Here is a 23,366-nt window from a genome sequence, read left to right as displayed (position 1 = left end):
TTGTCAACATACTGTAAGCTGTGTTATGGATAATGTCGTCGGGGGAAGCTTTTGATAGAGGAATAACAGGTGGACAAGCATGTCACTTTGGGAGGTTTGGAGCTGCCCATGCAGGAATGGGAGGAGAAACCGTTGCAGAGGATGTGCTGACTACATTGGGGCAGGTAGGAACCATGATGGGGCAGTCACACAGAAGTGGACAATAAAGGAGGGACAGTGGAGGAGGATACAGAGGTCGAAGGCCGCAGACAAGGAGGACAAGAAATGATAACCGGGCTGCTGTTGCAGTCAAAAATCTTGTGGTTGGTGACTTTGACCAGGGCTATCTTGGTCTTGTGAACAGGATGGCAGCCAAGTTGAAGGTATTCAAACAGAAAATGGTGTCAGAGGTGAGCACAGAACTGGATGGCAGTCGATATTTTGTAATTCTCTGGCAGTGAAGTAATTGCGACACAGATGTTTAATTTGCAAACAAGGAAAATTTAGTAAGACTCCAACTCTCCAATCAAATACCATGACAGTATCAATCAGAATGAGATCCAAAGAAGAATGTGTTTGCACATTAACTGATAGCTGAGAGGGAGCTACAATGTTATACAATATAAGGGAGTTGCTTCATATCAGCAGTGATAGAGTAAGTTGCTTCATAAATTGTAATTTCAACTGTGGAAGGTAATACAGCTCCCTCATGCTGCCAGGTGCAGTACATTTCACAAGTTATCTAATTACCATACATAGCCAGTAGCTCACAATAAATAGAAGGGTATTACAGTCCTTTGTGACAAATTCAAAGACCATGGGAATTAGTTCCATACAACATATTTGTACGGTGTTTTTTGATAATTTATTGGATTATCCACTATATATTATAACCCTATCAAATATAGTTAAATGAGATTTACAACAATCGGAATAGCTCCATGAAAACATTGAATTGGTTGAAATCAATCAGCTTTGGTATGTTAGAATATAGAAATCAAAGTTTAGGCTTAAACTGTTAACAGTATTCCAGATTTGAGATTGAGGCATTATATTTATTTATTTTTGTACTATTTATTTTTTTATGTGAGACTATCAAAGCAGAGATTATATCCTTCTAAAAAACAGTACAGGTAGACTACCCTTTATCCGGACTTCCGAAAACCGAAACCCTCTAAAAACCGAAGGTTTTTTCGGTCAGCGTAAGTCGTGCGCACGACATGACCAGAGTGGCGCACGACTTACAGGCCTAGCCGGATAAGGGATAGTGTAGCATTTTTCCGCACTTCTGAAAAACGAAATCGCTCAGCGTAAGTGTACCAGCCTTTATCCGCACATCCGAAACCAGAAAACCTCTGAAAGCCGAAAGTGGCGCAAAGCATGACTTCTGAAAACCGAAATCGCTCAGCGTAAGTCGTGCGCACGACCCCGACCCCCGCCGACCCCCACCCTTGCCGACCCCCACCCCCGACCCCCCCTGACCACGACCCCCGCCGACCCCCACCCCCGACCCCCCCGCCGACCCCGACCCCCCGCCGACCCCCACCCTTTCGGATAAGGGATAGTGCATCCTTTATCCGCACTCCCGCAAACCGAATTACTCTGAAAACCGAAGTGTTTTCGCGCACCTTCCGAAATCTGAAATTTTCCTAAAACCGAAACACGGCTGGTCCCGAGGTTTTCGGATAAAGGATAGTCTACCTGTATATCATAACAAGCAAATTTGATGGACTATCTGTGGGTAAATGGGTGTTCTATGTAATAAATTGCCACTAGTAAAATGATGAACTCTGGAATAGTCATAGAAAACATGGCTTTTTAAAAACATATATGGATTTAAAATAATGTAGAATCATGGGGGAGAAATTCAATTTACAGCAGCCCGCTTTGCATCTGAAAAACACAAATAATTGCGCCTGATGCAATATTCAGGCGGGCCTGTAAATGGGCGAGCAGCCTGCCCACCTGAAACTGGCGTAAGGCTGGTTAAATACATAAATCGGGGTTTTACGCCAGTTGTAGAACCCCGATTGCAAAATTTAGGTACAAATGGGCAGAGCGTGTGCCCAGATGTACCAGGAGCTGAGCGGCCTAACCAATGGTCCTTAAAGGGACTGCTGGAAGCTGCTCAAAAAAATCCCAGGCAATTTTGAGTTTTAAATTTTTGGGGTCCAAGATAAGCAGGTCATCCTCCTGGGCCCGCAAAAAAGCTCCAACCCATTCGAGTCTTCCTGTACAGGGCGTTGGTGAGACCACACCTGGAGTAGTGCGTACAGATTTGGTCTCCTTATTTAAGGAAGGTTATACTTGCATTGGAGGCAGTTCAGAGAAGGTTCACGAGGTTGATTCCGGAGACAAAGGGGTTGTCTTATGAAGAAAGGTTGAACAGGTTGGGCCTATACTCATTGGAGTTTAGAAGAATGAGAGGGGATCTTATTGAAACATATAAAATTCTGAAGGGGCTTGACAGGGTAGATGCAGAGAGGATGTTTCCCCTCGTGGGGGAATCTAGAACTAGGGGGCATAGTTTCAGGATAGGGGGGCACCCATTCAAAATGGAAATGAGGAGGAATTTCTTCTCTCAGATTGTCGTGAATCTTTGGAATTCTCTTCCCCAGAGAGCTGTGGAGGCTGGTTCATTGAATATATTTAAGGTGGAGATAGACAGATTTTTGAATGGTAAGGGAGTCAAGGGTTATGGGAAGCGGACAGGAAAGTGGAGTTAAGGCCAAGATCAGATCAGCCATGATCTTATTGATCGAGGGGCCAAATGACCTACTCCTGCTCCTATTTCTTATGTTCTTATGCTCTTATCAACATATTTAGACTTTTTAAGACTCCCTAAATTTAATTTTCTTAAGGTGTTTATGTGAGGAATAAAATAATGTCAGTGTTAAAACCTCCACTATGATCTGAGAAATTTCTAATAAAATTGTCTGTCTAACACACTTCCTTTTTCTACCTGGCAGGAGGTTTATGTGTTGAAGGATTATCCTTGCACACACATTTGTTTTCTCGTCAGTCAGTTATCTTATCCACATATTTGACAGGATCAATTGACCTAAAAGTAACATCATTGTATGGGTTTTTTCAAAAACCCTGATTTTTTTTCAGGTGGTTATCTTCTTTCTGTACCCCACAAATATTATCGTTTATTCTTAGCTTGATACTCTGCCAGAATTGGTTTAAGAAAGTGGTTTTAAAAAAAGACCCTAATTTGGAAAGGCATCAACTGGAATGTTGCAGTTGGTCGGTGATATGTGCCTACCACCAGTGGCTTGCCACAGTGGCTGCATGTATTTCCACTACCTGCAAAACCCCACTGCCATCACTTGAATATAACCGTGTTGTGCTTGTTGTGTACAGGGATGATCATACCTAAAACTGTGCACGTTAATGGCAATTGCAGAAATAGGCATTGTTCTCAGTGTGGGCTGAATGAGCAACAGTAAATTCTGAACAAACCCCTTCAACCTCTCTAACTACCATAAAACACAAAACTGGGCTGGATCTGTTCCAGGCACACAAGCGTTCCCTGCCCAATTTTCCTCTCAACTCTCCACCTAGGTGATGCTCAACGCTCAGGCAGTAAAGAAAGAATCTACTGCAATGACACAAGTCAGAAATTGCAACAGTCGTACACGTTTCGTCACTCTCCCTTTCTCTCCACAGAGTTTTGCCTTACATACTCAACTTCCCCTCTCCTTCCCCAGCGATGGGAGGAGCCCCAGCTCCACCTTTTCACAACCCAGCCTCTCAGAGTCATTACACAGCAGTAAGAGCTGCTTTTTTTCTCTTCATTGTGGTTGACTTTGGAAGTAGGCAAAATTAGCAGCAGGTGGTAATTTCCCTGCCCATCCCCAGATTTCTACATTGTGCAGACATGGATAGTGACCACCAAGGTAAGTCTAAGGGCCAAGTACAAAATGGTTTTACCTGGTGAAGGTCAGATAGAGCAGTAACATTACTGTACCACCGGCAGGAAATCTCAGGCACAGTTGTTTAAATAATGCACTGTTCAACTCCTTGAGTAGTTTGATTTTTCAGAATTATAATGTGCATCATTATCACCGACACAATTCCCTGGTAAGTGCATGAAAAATAGAGCTTTCATACATCAGAGAGCTGGAATAATGGGAGTGTATATGGAAGTCAGCCCAGTAAGTTCTAAATGCTTTCAATAGAAGAAAATCAATCTAAAAAAAAATTATGCATTGCAGCTTGTATACACCCTCCAGTTTATCAAAAGAAGCCCTAAACTCCCACCACATGGTATGTGTGGGTTGTACGTACACTATTAGACATCTTATAGTCTTGGATTGCAGTGATGAGCTTAAATAGGGAGGTTCTGCCCATGACACACCAGGTCACAGAGATCTGGATTCCAATGGCTCAGCCTTCCACATCTTAGATGGTCTATTAAGCCTTATGAAGAACTGTGACAAGAAATTCTTCAATGCCTTTTTTTAGCAAGAGATGCTTTGCTTTTTTATGTCTGTCAAAGGGCTCATATTTAATACTTAGAATTCAGCATCTATGGCAAACTATAAATGCTATAAAACTATAAATAGCATGGAGGCCAGTCTCCATTAAGGAGTGATCTATTATTCCAGCCCCCAGTCCTGTTTCCATTGCAACAATGTGGTAAATACTGTTAGTTGCTATAGTATTTCTGTTTTCTAAGACATGATTCTTGTTTTACTCACATTGGAAGGAAGAAAAAGTGAACAAACCCTGAGGCAATTTTAATCCAAGATCTTTTAGCCTTGATCCAGTGTTCAACCAATTGAACACCCCACTAGATTTCACATGTACAAAATAAATAGCCAAATATTTGGTTTTACTTGGAACCTGCACCGGACGATGTTGGCCTGAGGCTCAATTCCAATTGGGCTTGGGCCTTATTTCCATGAAAGCGGTGAGTTGCGGACACCAGCCGGTTTTCCCAATGCAGCTGGGGCCCTTGCAAAATTAGGCTGGCTTGGACACTGAGCCGGCCCATGGGTTGGTCATGCGAGGGGGTGGAGGCAAACGGCGGTGGCGGGGGGTGAATTCGGGCCAGCAGCAGCCCCTAGTACTATTGTGGAGCCAGAATTTAGGAGCACGGTCCGAAGGCAGGTGTTGGGACCTTGATTAGAATATTCACGTTTGTTTCAGGTGGCCTGGACACTCGAAGGTTGGCAGCTTCCCATTTGGCGTGGGATACCGCTGCCCAAAATTCATCCCTCAAATATTCATTTAGTGCCCAGAAATTTCTCCCCAATAAGTTTTAGTCCTTATTGGCAATGTTTGTTTGATTTCATGTTTGACGTATATTTCTCTATTCCCATCATAAACCTAATCTAAGATAAAGGAAAGTTATAAGCAACTGTTTTCATGGGTCGTTGCCAAGCGTGAACTGTTTCTTTTCTCTGGTGTATAATGTTGCGGAATTAAAGTCCTGGGCCTAGGAATTCAGTTGGCGCCGCGCCAGGGCTTTAGCGCCGGAAATTTAGCGCCGGCGCTAAGTCCCCCTGCGCGCGCCAAAAATTCAGTAGCGCCGCGCCCAAACGGCTGCCGGCGCTACAGGAGGGTGTCAGCGCCTCGAAATGGGCGCTGACTGCCGCATTGCGGCGCAATTCTGGCGCTGCGGCACCCGATGCGGTGCGGCAGGCTGGGGAAGTGCAGGCCTCCTCCTTCAGTTAAGGAGGAGCTGCCTGCACCCGCCCGCTGGCCGTTGAAATCTTGAAAAAAATGAGCCCGGCACCTCGGAGAAGTGCCGGGCTCGCAGGCCAGACGCATCTGTTCCGCGGGGGGGGGGGGGGGTGGAGGAGTCCGGGGAGGGAGGTGCGGGCAGGCGGCCGGCGGGAAAGCGGCCGGCCGCCGCGCGACCTTAATGCGCCGGCGCTAACTCGCGTAGGACTCTGCTGAAACATCGTTAGTTGTGGCTGCCACGGGCGAGGCGGCCGCAACTCAATTTCGGCGTTGGGGCCCGTCACCACGGCAACCGGGACGCTGCGCACACCGATGACGTCATCGGTGCCGGCGCAGCGCAACCGGTCTAACGCCGATGGCAGGGCCCCACTGAATTTACAAACCGGCCATAACTCCGGCGCTAGGCCCTCTAGCGCCTCAAATGGGGCGCTAACCCTACTGAATTTTCAGCCCCTGGTGTCCATATTAACTTTTTACTCTTTCACAATAAAGCAAATAAATACAACCAGACAAACCAACAAATCCCCAATCAGGCGAGGAAACAATGAGATGGTTAAGGGACCATTTTTCCCACTGGAAAAGGGAAAAATAGTAATGTATTTTCACATGGATATTTCTTAACTCCATGTAGATATTTATCAGCTATTTTCAACAATAAAATAACTATAATCATGTGCACTAATATCACTGCAAATGCACCAGCACTGACAACAGTGAGACTAAATAGGAGCAATCTACACAAAATTGGATTTTTTAAAAACCTCTATGTTTTCTCTGAAGATATATTCAGGCAAGAACTAACTTTGCAACATAATAAAATTGAGGAATTATATCAACATATTAACTGTTTAACTAAATCGTTATGTTTAATGATTTAAAGATTGAAGCAGCTGGAACACGTTCTCTTGTAATCCGTACTGGATGACTTAAAAACATAGATAAGTGGAATATAAGACAAAAGGGCTAGTGGAACACTGCAATAAAAACTGTTCTGAATTACTGGCTGTCCCTGCTATGCAAAGTATGAATCAGAATTACCTTGGTAATAACTGCTGTTGTGCCCTGTCAACATTTCACATCACATCACAGCTTCAGAAACTCCTCATGGAGGGTGGTGGTGAAATCCATAGCCGTGGTGACTTTACAGCATCGTAACCGTTTGGAAGACTTTTTTGGCTTAAATTATTTTTTATGGCGATTGATATTTTCCACATTACCATATAAAATATTTTGCGGCCTCCTGTGCACACAGCACCAACCCTACTGCTCCTCTTTCAGTGCCAGAGCCTTCAACTATCTCAGTTTTACTCTCTGGAATTCCTTGTTTAAACCTTTTCTCTCCCTACCTCTTAATCCTCCTTAAAACCTATCTTGTCAATCTTTCCCAATTTTTCTACTCTTACTTGGTGTCAATATAATCCTATGTAATGCCCCTTTATTATTTACATTAGCTGCACTATATCAGTACAAGTTGTCACTGTTGTGTTCCATTGTAATGCAGGAAGTGTCACTCTCTGATTGGGGTCATGAAATTCCTTCAAATGTGTTCCAGCCCTGTGGTACCCTCCAACTCAATTTTAATTTAATATGATGTGTATTGACTTATATCTTCCTTCAGCAATATACAGACTTATACAATTTAAACATGGTCACTTTTAACAAGACTTACAATTGGAAATTCCACAGAAGTTCTCCTGATCTCCTACCGTGGTTACAGTGGGAGATTAAGGAGAACCTTTGCAGAATTTCAGCAACATACCCGCATGTCGATGTTTTGCAGCTTTTAGACTTGTATGATTGGAACATATCCATTCTTTACAGCATATGCATGTAGCACATAGATACTAACATACAGGGGTAAAAGTAAATCTGCTGCGTATGGTGTGCATCAGATTTCTGTCTGTGTCCTACATTAAACAGTGTAATCTAAACATTTCTGGAATGAAAGCCAACCTGCAATGAATCATTAGAGGTACACCAACAATTATTAAACAAACATTGTACATTGAAATATTACCACTAATGTAATGAGAAAAAGCACCTGAAACATGTATTTCATTTCAGGCTGATGCATTGTGGCAAAATGTTTATTTTAAGATATATGGAGGAATTTGCTAACATTTAAATACACCAGTCATACTTATAGTATCCTGACATGGGCCGGCCTATGGCATCAATTAAAGTGTTCTGCTGCAGTTTTAAGTAAGATCAGATGATATCTGAATTGACTTTTTATTGCAAATACATACTAAAGCTATCAAGGCAGTGCAGGCTAGGCTTTGGTATGTCTGGTGAGGGAGGAAGCCATTATCAACCAAGGCATGAGGGCATCAATTGAGAAAAGATTCACTGCTATAGTGTTCATTAGTACCTGAAGTTGTTGAGCTCATGACCTGGAGATGTTAGGCCTGTGTTTGAAGTTGGGGTCCACAAGTTATTCATTTACGGGCTGCCTTAGATTTAGAGGTGAAGGATTTAGTGTGATAAAAAATCTATCTAAGTAGAATGGTGGGGGAGGGAGTTCTTGTACCAATAGGTGGACCTAAATTCACTGCGTTTGAGAAAGATTGATTTGAACCAAACCAAAACCGATCATCAGAGTCACATGAATATATGAAAATGACGGACAAGGAAAGACCACCCGGTCCATCGAGTCTGTCACATACCAGCATTGTGCAACTGAACATCATGATCCCCAAAACTTTCAACCCACAGGCACCTGGGAGAGATAGAGCCCTAAGCCAATTCAAGGAGAAAAATATGTAAAATTCCTCTCCACCCACCAAAGGTGATCAAAACAAGCTCCAGGAGACCAGAGTGACCGTGAGACACATCGTCCAGTACCCCATCTACCTTTTGTACGCTGTGATATCAGCCACAGCTAGAAACTGATCCAACTCCCTTTTGAATGCTTGCAGTGAATCTATACTCATTGCACAAGCCAACAACTTGATCCAAAACCTCCTGACATCTAATCTAGTTCTATGCTTACATATAATTTATATGCATGTCCCTGTTCTCTTTAAATTATCTAACTCAAATAGTCTATCTATACGGACATTGTAGTCCCTTCATTATTTTAAACTTCTCAATCACATCTCTCTGAAGCCTATGAATTTCTAGAGGAAAATGACCCAGCTCTCTAAACCATTCGTGGTAACTGGGGGCCTTTCAGCTAGTTATCAATTTCATGGCCTTCATCTGAACCTCTTCCACGGCCTCTAATTCATCCACCAGCGAGAGGACCAAAACTGGACACAGTATTCTAACTGATGCGTAACCCAAGGTCTTGTGCAAGGACACTATAGTGCAGTACTGAGGGAGTGCTGCAATGTCAGAGGTGTCATCCTTCAGATGAGATGTTAAACCAAGGCCCCGTTTGCCCTCTCAGGTGGGTGTAAAAGACCCCATGGTGCTATTCGAAGAAGAGTAGGGGAGTAGTGACCAAATTATCTGGTCACTACCTCATTGCTGTTTGTGGGACCATGCTGTGCGCAAATTAGCTGCCGTGTTTCCTACATTACAAGAGTGACTACACTTCAAAAGTACTTACTTGGTTGTCAAGCGCTTTGGGGCATCCTGAGGTCATGAAAGGCACTATATAAATGCAAGTTCTTTCTTTCTATGTGCTGGCCGCCACTAATATGCTGGATCCCCACAGTTGGCCGGACCATGAATTCCCAGCACATGGAGTCCCCACCCTAGGCCCCGCTACTGGACCATTGTTTGCCTTATAGAAAAATGAACCGCACTTACAAGTCAATTTTGAAGCTGGCAGAGATAGCAGAAACCCAACACAGTAGATTTTCATGAGCCCGATTCCATTGGGTGAGTGGTTGTTGGTGTACAACTGCCGCCTCTCACCCAAGGGAGTTGGTCTGAGGTCCGACCAAATTTCATGGTCGGGCCTCATTCCCATACACTCAGCAAGTTGCTTGCGCATTTAGAGCAGCCTGTTGATCGGAGTATAATGTAAAACCCTTTTTCTCAGTTTTAGAATAAAGTCTGTTACTATTCAAAAGGCACCAAGTGGAGGTTTTTTGAAGGCTATTGTAAATTAGCTATGATGAAAGATGTTTGGTAAATGCACTAAAGTGTTTTCACAATTTACAATAACATAGCCAATTTGACAAGTTAAAAGCTACTTAGAAACATACAGCAGTAAATCAACATTTACCAACTTCATAATAAGATTTATTTTGATGGATGCTTCTACAGAGGCAATTGGTTCATTTACAAAGGCTTTATAAGAAAAATCATACTGTTCATAGCTATTACACTTTTGCATATGTGTTTTGAACTGCCCTTCTGCTCACACAATCCAAATCACATTGAAATCGTTTTTTTTTCATGTTACATAGAACATAAGACGTAGGAGCAAGGATGTCTTACTACAGTTATACAGGGCCTTGGTGTGACCACACCTGGAGTACTGTGTGCAGTTTTGGTCTCCTTACCTAAGAAAGGATATACTTGCCATAGAGGGAGTGCAGCGAAGGTTCACCAGACTGATTCCTGGGATGGCAGGAATGTCGTATGAGGAGAGATTGGGTCGACTAGGCCTATATTCACTAGAGTTTAGAAGAATGAGAGGGGAGCTCATTGAAACATATAAAATTCTGACAGGACTAAGACAGACTGGATGCAGGGAGGATGTTTCCCCTGGCTGGGGGGTCTAGAACGAGGGGTCACAGTCTCAGGATACGGGGTAGGACATTTAGGACTGAGATGAGGAGAAATTTCTTCACTCAGAGGGTGGTGAACCTATGGAATTCTCTACCACAGAAGGCTGTGGAGGTCAAGTCACTGAATATATTTAAGAATGAGATAGATAGATTTCTAGACACAAAAGGCATCAAGGGGTATGGGGAGAGAGTGGGAATATGGTATTGAGATAGAGGATCGGCCATGATCATATTGAATGGCGGAGCAGGCTATGTTTCTATGTTTCTAAGTAGGAGCAGGAGTAGGTCATTTGGCCCCTCGAGCCTGCTCCACCATTCAATAAGATCATGGCTGATCTGATCTTGGCCTCAACTCCACTTCCCTACCCGCTCCCCATAACCCTTGACTCCCTTACCATTCAAAAATCTGTCTATCTCCACCTTAAATATATTCAATGACCCAACCTCCACAGCTCCCTGGGGAAGAGAATTCCAAAGATTCACGACCCTCTGAGAGAAGAAATTCCTCCTCATTTCCGTTTTAAATGGGTGCCCCCTTATTCTGAAATTATGCCCCCTAGTTCTAGATTCCCCCACGAGGGGAAACATCCTCTCTGCATCCACCCTGTCAAGCCCCTTCAGAATCTTATATGTTTCAATAAGATCCCCTCTCATTCTTCTAAACTCCAATGAGTATAGGCCCAACCTGCTCAACCTTTCTTCATAAGACAACCCCTTTCATCTCAGGAATGAACCTGGTGAACCTTCTCTGAACTGCCTCCAATGCAAGTATATCCCTCCTTAAATAAGGAGACCAAAATTGTATGCAGTACTCCAGGTGTGGTCTCACCAACGCCCTGTACAGTTGCAACAGGACTTCCCTACATTTATACTCCACTCTCTTTGCAATAAAGGCCAACATTCCATTTGCCTTCCTAATTACTTGCTGGACCTGAATGCTAACTTTTTGTGATTCACGTACAAGGACTCCCAGTTACTGTTGCTCATCGTACCAAAACAAACTGATGATACTGTTAAAACAAAATACACCCTTTATCTCAGAAAAATGTATCCCTTCTCCACAGATCATGTATGCACACATTATTTTAAGATTAGATTTAAGTTAAGCCTTTTGTTGTGAGGTTTAAAAATAGCTGCCATTGTAATAATCATAAATAGCTTCCAGCAATCATACACCTTGGAAGAGGTTTTACAGTGTGATGACAAGAGCAGGTTGTGCCTCATTGTTCTAAGTATGATGTAACATGTTCTTGCCTGGTAGATTTATGACCTAGGATTCAGTGACCATGTTAGAAACAGGACATAGTTAATTGTTTGTGTGGAGTATCAGACCCTAGGGCTGGATTTTCTCAGTGGTGCCGGGATGGTGGCGGGATAGCTGTTTGCCGGGTTCCAGTCCCGCTCCCGGCTTCAGCCGCTCTGTCAAAGGGATTTTCCCTTGATTAGCCTTGCTAAGCCCACCCTTCGGGCTTCCTGGCCAATTAACAGGAAGCAGGTCTGATGATGGGCCTGATGACGTCATTTGATGACGCGTCATCAGCCGGTTTCCTTAAAGGGACCACGGCCACATTAAGTTTGACAGTTGTGCTGTCAGTGTTTAACAACATTGAGGTGCTGCAAACACTGACGAGCACTGCACAGAGGTGGACGGTTGCACTCAGGCTCTCCCATGACTCCCTCCATATGCTTATGGAGGGAATTACAGCACGCAGGGAGGTCATCTTCCCTTCCAATGGGCGGTAGAGACCTCCCCAGGAGACCTATGCAGCCTGGTTGCACATTGCATAGGAGGGCAAAAGCAGGGCTGTCGTAAGGAGTCCCTGGCTGCAGTGATGCCAACCTTTCAATGATCTCAGTGGATCACGAAACGTAACTTCAAAGCCGCACTCAAACACACACTGCTGTGCCACTCAACACATCCCCATCACTCTGCCTTCCATACCCTTCTTCTGCACATCCTTAGTCACACCAACTTACCTTGCACCTCCACCCAACCCTCTCTATCTACTTTATCACTTCCCCATCTCACTAGCCACCCCTCACATTCACCCTCATCCTACTGCAAGCATACCAACTAACAACACACAAGGGTAGGCACTTGAGAGGTTTAGCCAATGTCCATGTGAAGTTTCTGGTAATGTGTTGTCATACAGTGAAAATCTATATTTTCAACACTGCCCCTTATTGGACAGATCTGTGCGCACCTTGCGAAGTGTCTTACTGAGTTCCAGTGAATGTTGAGACATAACTTCCCCCCCTCCTGCTAAAGTGATGAGTGTGCATGGAATGGCTTGGACATTAAAGGGATGTTTTACGGTGCTGGTGTGGGATGGTATCAACCTGGCGCATCATGTGGCAGCCAGGGTTTACAGCATCAAGTGAAGTAAATCTGGTCATGGTGATGCCATTGCTGGCCTCCCGGGCAGCAATGTTGTCAGGCGCTGATGCCCTGTGTCCTGTGCAGCATCAGGTGATGGCGGAGAAGGTTGGTGATGTTGTTGGTGCTGCTGATGTGCCTGGTGATGTTGGTGTTGGGGCTGAGCGTGGAAGGAATCAGAAGAGCAAGTGAGATAGTTTCTAGGGCACTGATGTTGCTGCAATAGATGGCAGTTGCAGGTGAGATGACAGAAGCGATTTGTCAACGGTGAGAGAGGTTGTTCCAATGAGGTGGCACTGGACATATAGTTGGCTCTAAACACTTGCAAGGTAAAGAAATCTCTATGGGCAGGATTTTCCTTGGGCCGTGGAGGCGTGTGGGGGGTTAAAATCCCAAAATCGGGGGGCACGAACCCATCCCGCCCCCAACCCGCCTCCATGCCAGTTTCAAAGGAGGCGGGTACCCAACCCGGACTGGGGCCCACCTCCCTGAGGCGGGAAGGGGATTAGTGCCAATTAACTACCTGTTAACAGGTAGTTAACAGGCAGTTTTTAGCCTAATCCCTATTTTCATTCTTGAAGTGTGGGATTCCCGACGGCTCCAAACCATGACAAGTTAGCGAGGTGGGCCGTCGGGATGAAGGGCTTGGAGGGGTCGAGATGTCCGGTGTTCAGGTGAGTGATGGGTGCATGAGTGCAGAGGTAAGTGTGTTTGGTGTGTTTAAAGTGTTTAAAGAAGTTTTACTTACCTTTACAGCCTTCCTTCCTTCAGGTGTCGGGAGTCCCTCATCTCACCGGCACAGAAAGCAGAATGGCCGCGATCTGTCAAAAATTGCAGCAGTCAGCTTTCTGATCCCGGGAGATCGCTAAATCCTCCTGAGAGGAAGGAATTAACTTAGAGTACAAATTGTCAGTGTTTGACAGCTTCAAAGAGCTGTCAAACTCTGATATTTCATCTGTCAAAAGCTCTTGACAGATGAAATGTCAATCTGTGACATCACCTGTTGCCGGGTGGCCCTTAATTGGCCTGCTGAGCCCACTGGGCGGGCTCAACAAGGTCAATCAAGTCAAAATCGCATGGGTTGGCTACAACTTGATGGAGGCGGGACTACAACCCCGAAAGTTGTAGTCCCGCCTCCTACCCGCCTCCTCAATGAAAATCCAGCCCATGTCTTACAAATGCAGTAACAACAGTTTCTGCGCTATGAAACTGACCATCTGCAACATGGCATCCTATACACCACTTCTGCAGCTGTCAGCTTATCAGATACATCAGAGCAGACTTAACTCACACCAGGGTGAGCTGGCGTGTTCCCCGAGCAGCGGGTAACCCATGGGGGAGCACCTAAAATTGGAAGGAAGCCTCAAAATACCTTTAAATTGGCTCTTAACAAGCCATTTAATGAGCTCAATTGTCTGCCCCGCCGCTTGGTGTCGGGTCAGTTCTCCGCTGACAGACCCGACACCTGGGAGACTCGCGTGGAGACGGGTTGACAGCGGGTTTCCCCAGCAGCCTCCAAACCCGCCCTCTGAGCGTCGGCAAAATCCAGCCCGTTCCTAAGTATTTCTGCAGTTTTTGTTCTATCTTATATGATTATTAAGTACCATTTATTTTAATGCTTTTATAGGTTCAGTCCAGTGTTTAAAAGATGCTGAGGCAGACCCTGGAGAACGTGATTCTGTAAGTACTAAAAAAAACTGAAAGACATCTAAATGCACTTTGGGTCAAATGGTTTTATATGTTGTTATTATTAGAGCGCTGGGGCTTTAATGCAGTTTTAAAAATGAAACTTAGGATTCATTAAATGCATTATCATAGAATTTTATCATACAATCTGAAATCAAAATTTACATAAAATACTATTGCTCTTTTGTGTTAGTTTCAGCCTTTAGTGTTCTTATTGCATTGTTAAATGTTTATCACTATCCCAGAAATGTCTAGATCTTATTACAAAGTGTTAAGAGATGGTTAATAAACTTAAAAATACATATGCATTCAGAATAGTGTCACTGATTGTTTTGATTATTGATATTCCATTGCAAAATATAAAAAGCCTCATTTAAAAAAATCCATTTCAAGATTCTGTATACACGATCATTATAAAATGCTGATTGGTCTTTCATAGTGACATTTTATTTATTGAGACTATCATAGAATCACAGAAATTTACGGCACAGAAGGAGGCCATTCGGCCCATCCTGACTGTGCCGGGGACTAGTTAATATTTTGTTTTAAAGTATTGATTTCATTTTAGGTTATTTAATATTTGTAAATTATTTTCCCATAGGTGTGTGAGCTGCCAACAGAATTTGTAGAAACTGTTAGACCAAGGCCTCAAGGGTCTTCACCGGTATATGACTACTTACTAATAGAAGAATACAAAGACATAAAGGTAAGTAAATAAATGTGAGGTTGAAATGATAATAACAAAACTGGCTAAAATCAGGGGTGATCTGCAATCCGGCATTGGATGAAAAATCATAGATCATCTGCCCACGGTTTTCCGAGGTGTGTTTTCTGTGAACGCCACTCCCTTCTAGGAATGTCGGATTGTGGAATCCTCACCCCCCCCACCCCCCCCAACCCCGTAAGGTGACTCCTGAAATTATTTTGCATGTGGTGCATTTGTCTGTTTGCAAATAAAGCTCATCCTGTCATTCTTGTACACACAACAATTCTACTAAATTTGACCAGATTAACTCTTATTATAGTCAGAGACGTATATATGTAGATCCTAGACTAATAAGTTTAAGTAATAGCAGGAAAATGAGGAGTCAACAGCTCTAAAGGTGTTGAAGAAACTTAATTTTTTTTTGATGCATTTGGTGTTATTCACTCCAAAATCAGAAAGAACATTTTGATTGCACTCTTGTTCCAAAGCTTGATTAGGATGAAGATTGACACCGCCATGTTTCAGATTTTGCCTCTCCTGTAGAATCATACAGCACAGGAGGAGGCCATTCGGCCCATCGTGCATGTGCCAGCTCTTTGAAAGAGCTATCCACTTCCTTGCTCTTTCCCCATGGCCCTCCAATATTTTCCCCTTCAAGTATTGATCCAATTCCCTTTTGATAGTTATTATTGAATCTGCTTCCATCACCCAGGCAGTGAATTCCAGATCATAACAACTCACTGCATCATTTTTTTCCCTCATGTCACTTCTGGTTCTTTTGCCAATTACCTTAAATCTGTGTCCTCTGGTTACCGATCCTTATGCCACTGGAAACAGTTTCTCCTTATTTACTCTATCAAAACCTTCATGATTTTGAACATCTCTATCAAATCTCCCCTTAAACTTCTCTGTTCTAAGGCGAACAACATCCTATGTAAATTATGGCCCAGAAATTCGGGTCGGGGGCTTCCCGCGGGTGCATGCCCCCGATCTGCACTTACCTAGCGCGCCGGCCGTTGAGCTGTAGGGCCCCGTGGAATTCCGATCTGGGGCCTGGTCCAGCTGCCGGCGCGCAGTGCTTGCGTATCCCAGGGGCGCAGTTAGTTCGATGCGTCCCCTGGGATCACGTGGGCCATGGGCAGCCAATCGGAGCAGGGAATGCTCCATTCATAAGTCTGGCAGGAAGTGCTGTCAAGACTTATAAATACTACGGCCCCAAAATAGCACTAAACCTTCAAATAATTTTTTTTTTAATCACATTTTTAAATAAACTATAAATTACATGAAATAACTATTTTAAACAATAATTTAAATTTTTGAAAAAAATAATTTTATATTCTAACGGGGCTAAAAATAAACTTACCTTGCTTTAAAGTATTTAAAAATAATAAACCTGTGGAAAAAATGTTTTAATTTTAATTAATTCACCACTTACCTTGTAAAAAAACAGGCCTTACGCCTGCTTTTTATATTTCTAAATTCTGCAGGCTTACGTTCCCGGAGAAGCCTGTAAAAAATAACTACATTTGATGCGCACGCGCAGCCTCCCCCGCGCACGCGTTCGACCTCTGAACCTCTTCGTTCAGCGGAACGGAAGTGCTGGTTTCCCGCGCATGCGCAGTGCATGCAGGAAACTGGCACTTCCATCGGGCCTAACAAGCAGAGTTAAAATGAAAAGTTTCTCAGAAAGATAATTTAAGTGTCCTAATAGAGGAGGATCTGAATATTTAATAATAATATCAATACACTACATTTATATCACAGTATTGCCAGCGCTTGAGGAGTATTACAAGCAGGATATTGCAGTTGCACTGTCTAAATGCACCACTGGGGAATGAGGCCGAAAGGATGGTGGCTGAACTTCACATATGCATGCTAAAACCCAGGAGCATTATTTACCAAATCCCTGCACTGCCTGCAAGTTTTGGACAGTTTGAGAAGAGCTGATAGGACAATCAGGCCTTCTGCCTTGGGGCCATAAATATAAGGTAGTCACTAATAAATCCAATACGAAATTCAGGAGAAACTTTTTTACCCAGAGAGTGGTTAGAATGTGGAACTTTCTACTATATGGAGTAGTTGATGTGAATAGCATAGATTCCTTAAAGAGAATCTAGATAAGTAAATGAGGGAGAAAGGAATAGAATTATATGCTGATAGGGGTAAGAGGAAGTAGGCTGGGAGGAGGCTCGTGTGGAGCATAAACACCAACATAGATCTGTTGGGCTGATTGGCCTGTTTCTGTGCTGCAAATTACATGTAATTATACGTAAAAAAATCTAGATTGTGGGTGCATCTGAATTTTAAAAAGAGTTTGGAAAATAAGGAAAAGTCAGCCATTATACAACTGCTGAACAAAGCAAAAGTGATGAGAATCCCCTGCTTGGATGCGGTGAGGATTGACACCATACTTTAGGCAGGTTTTGTCACATAAGTTAGTATGATTTTAAATCTGAGATAGAGGCAATGAAGATTGAAAGAATCTATGAAAGAACTTCAAGGGTACTCCTGGAGGAAGGCCCAGATACCAATTTGTTTACACTGCGGTGCTATTTTTTGGAGGTGGTTTCATATTGTTGACATTGTTGCATCAGCTGATAGCAACAGCAGTGTACTACAGTTGTGGCATTGGGTGACATAAATAGCAGAGTGAGACCAAATACAGCTGTGCACTATAACAACTGAATTTAAAGAGAATGATGCTCCACACATCATTGGGGGCTGTCCATAGGAACTTCATGATTGCAAATGCTCTGCAACTGAGAAAGTTGCAGTCTTTAGTTCAAAAGCTTGACTAGGATGAAGACTGACATCATAGTTAAGGATAATGGCCTAGAAATTCACTATGGCCCCGCCAGCTGGCTAGCGCCCAAAAGTTAGCGCTGGGCGCGGAGCCATTTGCGACCATCAGATATTCACTTTTTGCGCCCCAAGTCGGAACCGGGCGCTATTCCAGGGTGTGCCCGCTCCCGCTTGGGGCGCTGAAACGGAATTTCAGCGCTCTAGGCGCCGCTGCGCCACCCGCTGCGGAGCGGCAGGCTGCGGTACTGCAGGCCTCCTCCTTCTCTTAAGGTGGAGGTGCCTGCAACGGGGAGATCGCCGCTGGATAGTGCCGGCAAATGAGCCCGGCACCACGGAGAAGTGCCGGGTTCGCGGAAAGCAGCCGGCAATGCCGCGGGGGGGGGGGGGTGGAGGAGGCCGGGGAAGGAGGTGCGGGCAGGCGGCCGCCGAAAAAGCGGCCGGCCGCACCTCCACCTTAAAGCGCCCCACTAAGGCTACAGTACGGCCCCGTTTTCTGGTCACTGTTTGCAGCCGCTGCGGAAGAGGCGGCCGCAACTAAATATGGGGATCGGGCCGGTATCGGGGCGGAACCGGGGCACTGCGCACACCGATGACATCATCGGTGCCGGCGCAGCGCTAACGGCTACCGCCGCCATTACCGCTGCGCTGAATATCAGCGCAAACTCCTGCATTGGCGCAGAAGCCCTCTTTAGGCGGTAACTGGGCGCAAAGCTGGCAGCGCCTTACTGAATTTCTAGGCCAATAACTATAGATATCGTCTGATAAATTGTATAGCTTTCAATTGGGTGGAGTTTTGTTTCATGAAGAGCAGCAATGTGAAGCTATTCATCCAAGAACAGGCTAGACACTGTTTTTAAATTAACATAATGGGCCTGAATTTCTGATCGGAGACTTCCTGCGGGCAGATGCCTCCGATCAGAAAAAATCTACGCACTTACCTGCTGGCTCCGTAGGTCCCGAGACTTGCGATCCTGGGCCTCTGCTCTATGAAATGCGCAGAGGTCCAGGTATCCCAGGGGCGCAGGCGGTTCACAAGCGTCCCTGGGATCATGTGGGCCATGGGGAACCAATCAAAGAAGGGAATCCCCCTTCACACTTTTGACAGGTTTCTACGCACAGATCTGTCAAAAGTATGAATGGGGATCACTTAAAAAACACAGTTAAACATTAAGGGCTAAAAATTGAGTAGTGCCCCATTTGGGGCGCTAACTTCGTGAGGACGCTACTTTTAGCGCCCCGAAAAAATGACCACCCCCACGCCGGAAATTGAGTGGTTGCGCCCCAAGAGGGATGCGGGGTGCTACTGGAAGCGCCCCGCATCCCTCTTGGGCCACTGCAAGTCAATATCGCGGCACGTATTGCAGGCCTTCCTCCCCTTCTCCACCGGGAATCGGGAGTGCCAGCAAAAGAGCCCGGCACTCGAGGCAGGCACTAGGATGCAGCCAGCAACAAAAATGGCCACTCCGTACCTCACCTTTAAATAGCGCCTCCCTGGCTGCAGGTAGGCCCCCCTGACCCCGTTGGACATAGCGTCCGGCAGTAAGTCAGGGGACGCTCCCGAGGATCGCGGCCATGGCGCGAGCGGGGCGCTGTGCACGGTGATGATGTCATCGCCGGCGGCGCAGCGCTGCGGGGCACTACAGGTTCGTGCCGCCATTAACCTCCTGCTGAATTTCATGGGAGGCATAGGCGGTGCCGCGCCCGGGCACTAGTTGCTTTGCGTGCCATTAGCAACCTAGGGCGCTAACGGGAGGTGCAAAGCAACCCAGTTTTTCCCCCGAAATAATTTTTTTTTAATCATTTATTTAAAATGAGTTAAAACTACATTCAATTCAATATTTTAAACAAAAGTTTTATTTTTTGAAAAAATAGTTAAAGTTTTTTACGGGGCTAAAAATAAACTTACCTTTTTAAAAAATATTTTAAAAATATAAATGAGTGAAAAAAGTTTATTTATTTATTTTTTTAACTCCTGTGCTGGTAAAAGCAGGCTTTACACCTGCTTTTACCAGGCATAAGATTTTTAAAGGTTTTCAACGGGCGGAAGTTGTGCAGAAAGCGGAACCCTCCACCCGCAGAGGCCCTTCTCCCGGGCAGGCGAATGATCTGTCAAGAGGATTCTTGACAGATCAGAAGTGCCGGGTTTTAGCGTATGCGCTTCGCATGCCTGAGACCGGCACTTGCGAGGCCCCTACGGGTGCGTACACACCTCGTACGCACCCATGGGGGTCGGAAAATCCGGCCCAAGGTATTTTTGTCTGGAGTGCTTCAGGTATAGGAACAAATGTAGCCGCTGGAAAATAAATAGGTGGAGCCAAGTTAAAATTTAGAACCATAGAATGGTTACAGCACAGAAGAAGGCCATTCGGCCCGTTGAATGTGGGCCGGCTCTCTGCAAGAGCACTTCAGCTAGTCCCACTCCCCCGGCCTTTCCCCATAGCCCTGCAAATTCTTTTCCTTCAGGTATTTATCCAATTCCCTTTTGAAAGCCATGATTGAATCTGCCTCCACCTCTATTTCAGACAGTGCATTCCAGATGTAAACATTTTTTTCCTCATGTCACCTTTGGTTCTTGTGCCAATCACCTTCAATCTGTGTCCTATGGTTCTCGACCCTTCCGCCAATGGGAACAGTTTCTCTCTGTCCAGACCCCTCATGATTTTAAACAACTCTATCAAATCTCCTCTCAATCTTCTTTGCTCCAAGGAGAACAACTCCAGCTTCTCCAGTCTATCCACGTAACTGAAGTCCCTCATCCCTGGAACCATTCTTGTAAATCTTTTCTGCACCCTCTCTAAGGCCTTCACATCCTTCCTAAAGTGCGGTGCCAGAATTGGACACAATACTCCAGTTGAGGCTGAACCAGTGTTTTTTAAAGGTTCATCATAACTTCCTTGCTTTTGTACTCTATGCCTCTATTTATGAAGCCCAGGATCCCATAAGCTTTTTTAACCGCTTTCTCAACCTGCCCTGCCATCTTCAACGATTTGTGCACATATACTCCCTTGATAAGCAAGGAAGAAATTAAGCACCAAGAGGTATCGTCTAAAGACCCAGGTTGTAAGTATGTCTGTGTCTCTCACAGAAAACAATGAGATCAATGCCTTGCATAACCGTGAGAGAACACAGTGTATTTTAAGGAGGGTGAAAAATATGTAGATAACTCATCCACAGAGCCACTCAATCTCTATGCTTAAATAAGCCAAGTTGTATCTATTTCACTATAAACAAATTTAATTAGAATGCACACATTCACCAAATCTGGAACACTTGATGAACCAAACTAGTAAAGATTGCTGTCTAGTAATCTTTGCAAAACGTAGGAAAATGCTGCAGGCTTATTATACTTAATGGCCTCACCTCCTGCTCTAGATCACACCCATCTGTGTGCTGCCATTTGTTTGTCTTTTTCCTTGTCTTTTTGTCCAAGAAGGTAAGCAAAGCTACAAGAAAATACAAGAGACAGGAAAAGGTATTTTATTGCTGTTGTGATTGCTTCTTAAATGCTAACAAAAGTGTCAGCTGGCAGCAATCTTGATTGTGAATCAGAAGGTTGTGGGTTCTGTAACAGATTTGAGCATATAGTGTGAAACTTCAGTGCAGTACTGAGGGAGTCCTGCTTTATCAGATACTTTTCAAAACCTGTTTTCCTACTCAGATGGGCATAGAAGAAGACCAGGGAGCTCTCCTGGTGTCCTATCCAACATTCCTCTCCCAACCAACACCAACAGAGACAGATTATGTGGCCGTTCATTCATTTGTTGTTTGCCTGAACCTACTGCAAATTGACTAGCAGTGACTGCACTTCCAAAGTAATCCATTGGTTGTAAAGTGCTTAGGGATGTTTGGAGGGTGTGACAAGTTTCTAAGTAAAATGCAAGTTCTTATAACAAAAGCATGTTTCAATAGTGACAGGATAATTGGAGTGGTTACAGAAATTAAATGGGCTTGCCATTGATCAAACAACAGACTCACAACCCATTCTCTCTCCCCAAAAAGATTGAGGTCCAGAAATTCCCTACCTTACCGCTACGAGTTAGCACCGCAACCCTGGCGAAAAATGGAGGCCGCCACTCTAACGCCCTTCTCTGGTGCGGCACTCGGTGGCCGCCATTTTGGTGAGGGCCTTAGCGCTGCAGATAGCAGCGCTGGCCCGGGAGATGCATATATGGAGAGCGTGTCTTCAGTCGGCGTGAAACGCCAATGTAACGTCACACTTTGCGAACTTGGACCTTAGCGCTGAGTTTAGCACTGGGTCCGAAGCTTGCTCTGAAAAGTGAGCGTGCAGCAGACTGAGAGAGACTGACAGAGACACTATCACCACTTCTTAAAGGGACACACACAAGTTTGCATTTAAACTTCTGGACTGATTTTTTTTATTTAATTGAAATAGTGGCTCTCCCTCCTCCATGCTGCCGAACTCCACAGACCACATTAGTCTTGCCCCTCATGCTCCTAAATGGCATGTGCCGACTTCCAATCTTTTCCACTATCTTCCTGTGTAGCCTGAGTTTAAAAAAAAGGTGAAATCAGACAATGAGTGTATAGGTCCATCGATTTTCACAGAAATTCATGGCATGAATCCATAAAACGCTGGGGAAAATCCCAGAAAACCATGGAGGCCAAAATATGTTCCTTTTAGATGGGAACAGGGCGGTAGCGGGCTGAAAATGATGGCTCACCACTGACCGCACCGTTCCCGCTGATGTCCGGCGATTTCGGATTGGGCCGGGAAACAGCCGAGCAGCACCTCCATCTGAAAGAAGGTGAGAGCCTACTCACAATATGCAAATCGGGGTCCTACACTGGATTCAGGACCCCGATGCGATTTTGGTCTTCCATTGGGCAGAGTATGTGCTCCTCCCAGCAGAACTGAGCGTTGAGTGGCTGAACCAGCGGTCCTTAAACATCCTGCTGCAGAGTCCAATGAAGTTGCCACTTGCTCCGTTCGCGCCTACAATGAATACGAAACTTCCATGATGGTGCCGCAAAGAAGAGATGTAGACTAGAGAGTTGCATCTATCAGTTTCTGCACATCTCGAGAGATGGCCCTCAGAGCCAGTACATAGATACGATACTCTTCCAACCACTTCCTTTTCTGACTTTGCGCTCCTGGTGGGGAGTCGCACTCAGCTGGAGTGCATATGGGAAATTTGGACACGTGCTGAACATGATTTTTGAGCCACTAATGGATCAAAAAAATCATATGCAGGACACCCTTGAATTTCTAATATGCTCTTCCACCAGGAGAATATTCCTACCAGAAGCACAAGGTCGGAAATTTATTCCTACAGTATTTTTAAAGACAGGTAGAAAAAAAATTGCATTTAAATAGCAGATTTTATGACCTCACTTTCCTCTAGGGACTGCACTTTGATGTGGTGGGAAGGTTTGTGTGCTTCTATGACCTTGACAGCTCTGCTGGTGGGGGCCAGTC

The 23,366-nt window shown here is 44.7% G+C and overlaps 1 protein-coding gene across 1 annotated transcript in view; it reads left to right on the top strand.

Annotated features, from left to right (window-relative positions):
- Nucleotides 1–23,366, top strand: part of LOC147109306 (uncharacterized) — a 159,730-nt gene that overhangs the window by 91,406 nt on the left and 44,958 nt on the right. The window contains exons 2-3 of the mRNA XM_086003122.1: nt 14,363–14,415; nt 15,023–15,127. Of these exons, the coding sequence (XP_085859248.1) occupies nt 14,363–14,415; nt 15,023–15,127 (158 nt within the window). The remainder of the gene's footprint in view (nt 1–14,362; nt 14,416–15,022; nt 15,128–23,366) is intronic.

This window comes from Somniosus microcephalus, chromosome 12, assembly GCF_052327205.1.
Source record: "Somniosus microcephalus isolate GS21.2 chromosome 12, FLI_Smic_1.0, whole genome shotgun sequence".
Taxonomy (NCBI): domain Eukaryota; kingdom Metazoa; phylum Chordata; class Chondrichthyes; order Squaliformes; family Somniosidae; genus Somniosus; species Somniosus microcephalus.
Note: the sequence above shows the minus strand (reverse complement) of the source record. Positions and strands in the feature narration are given on the sequence as shown.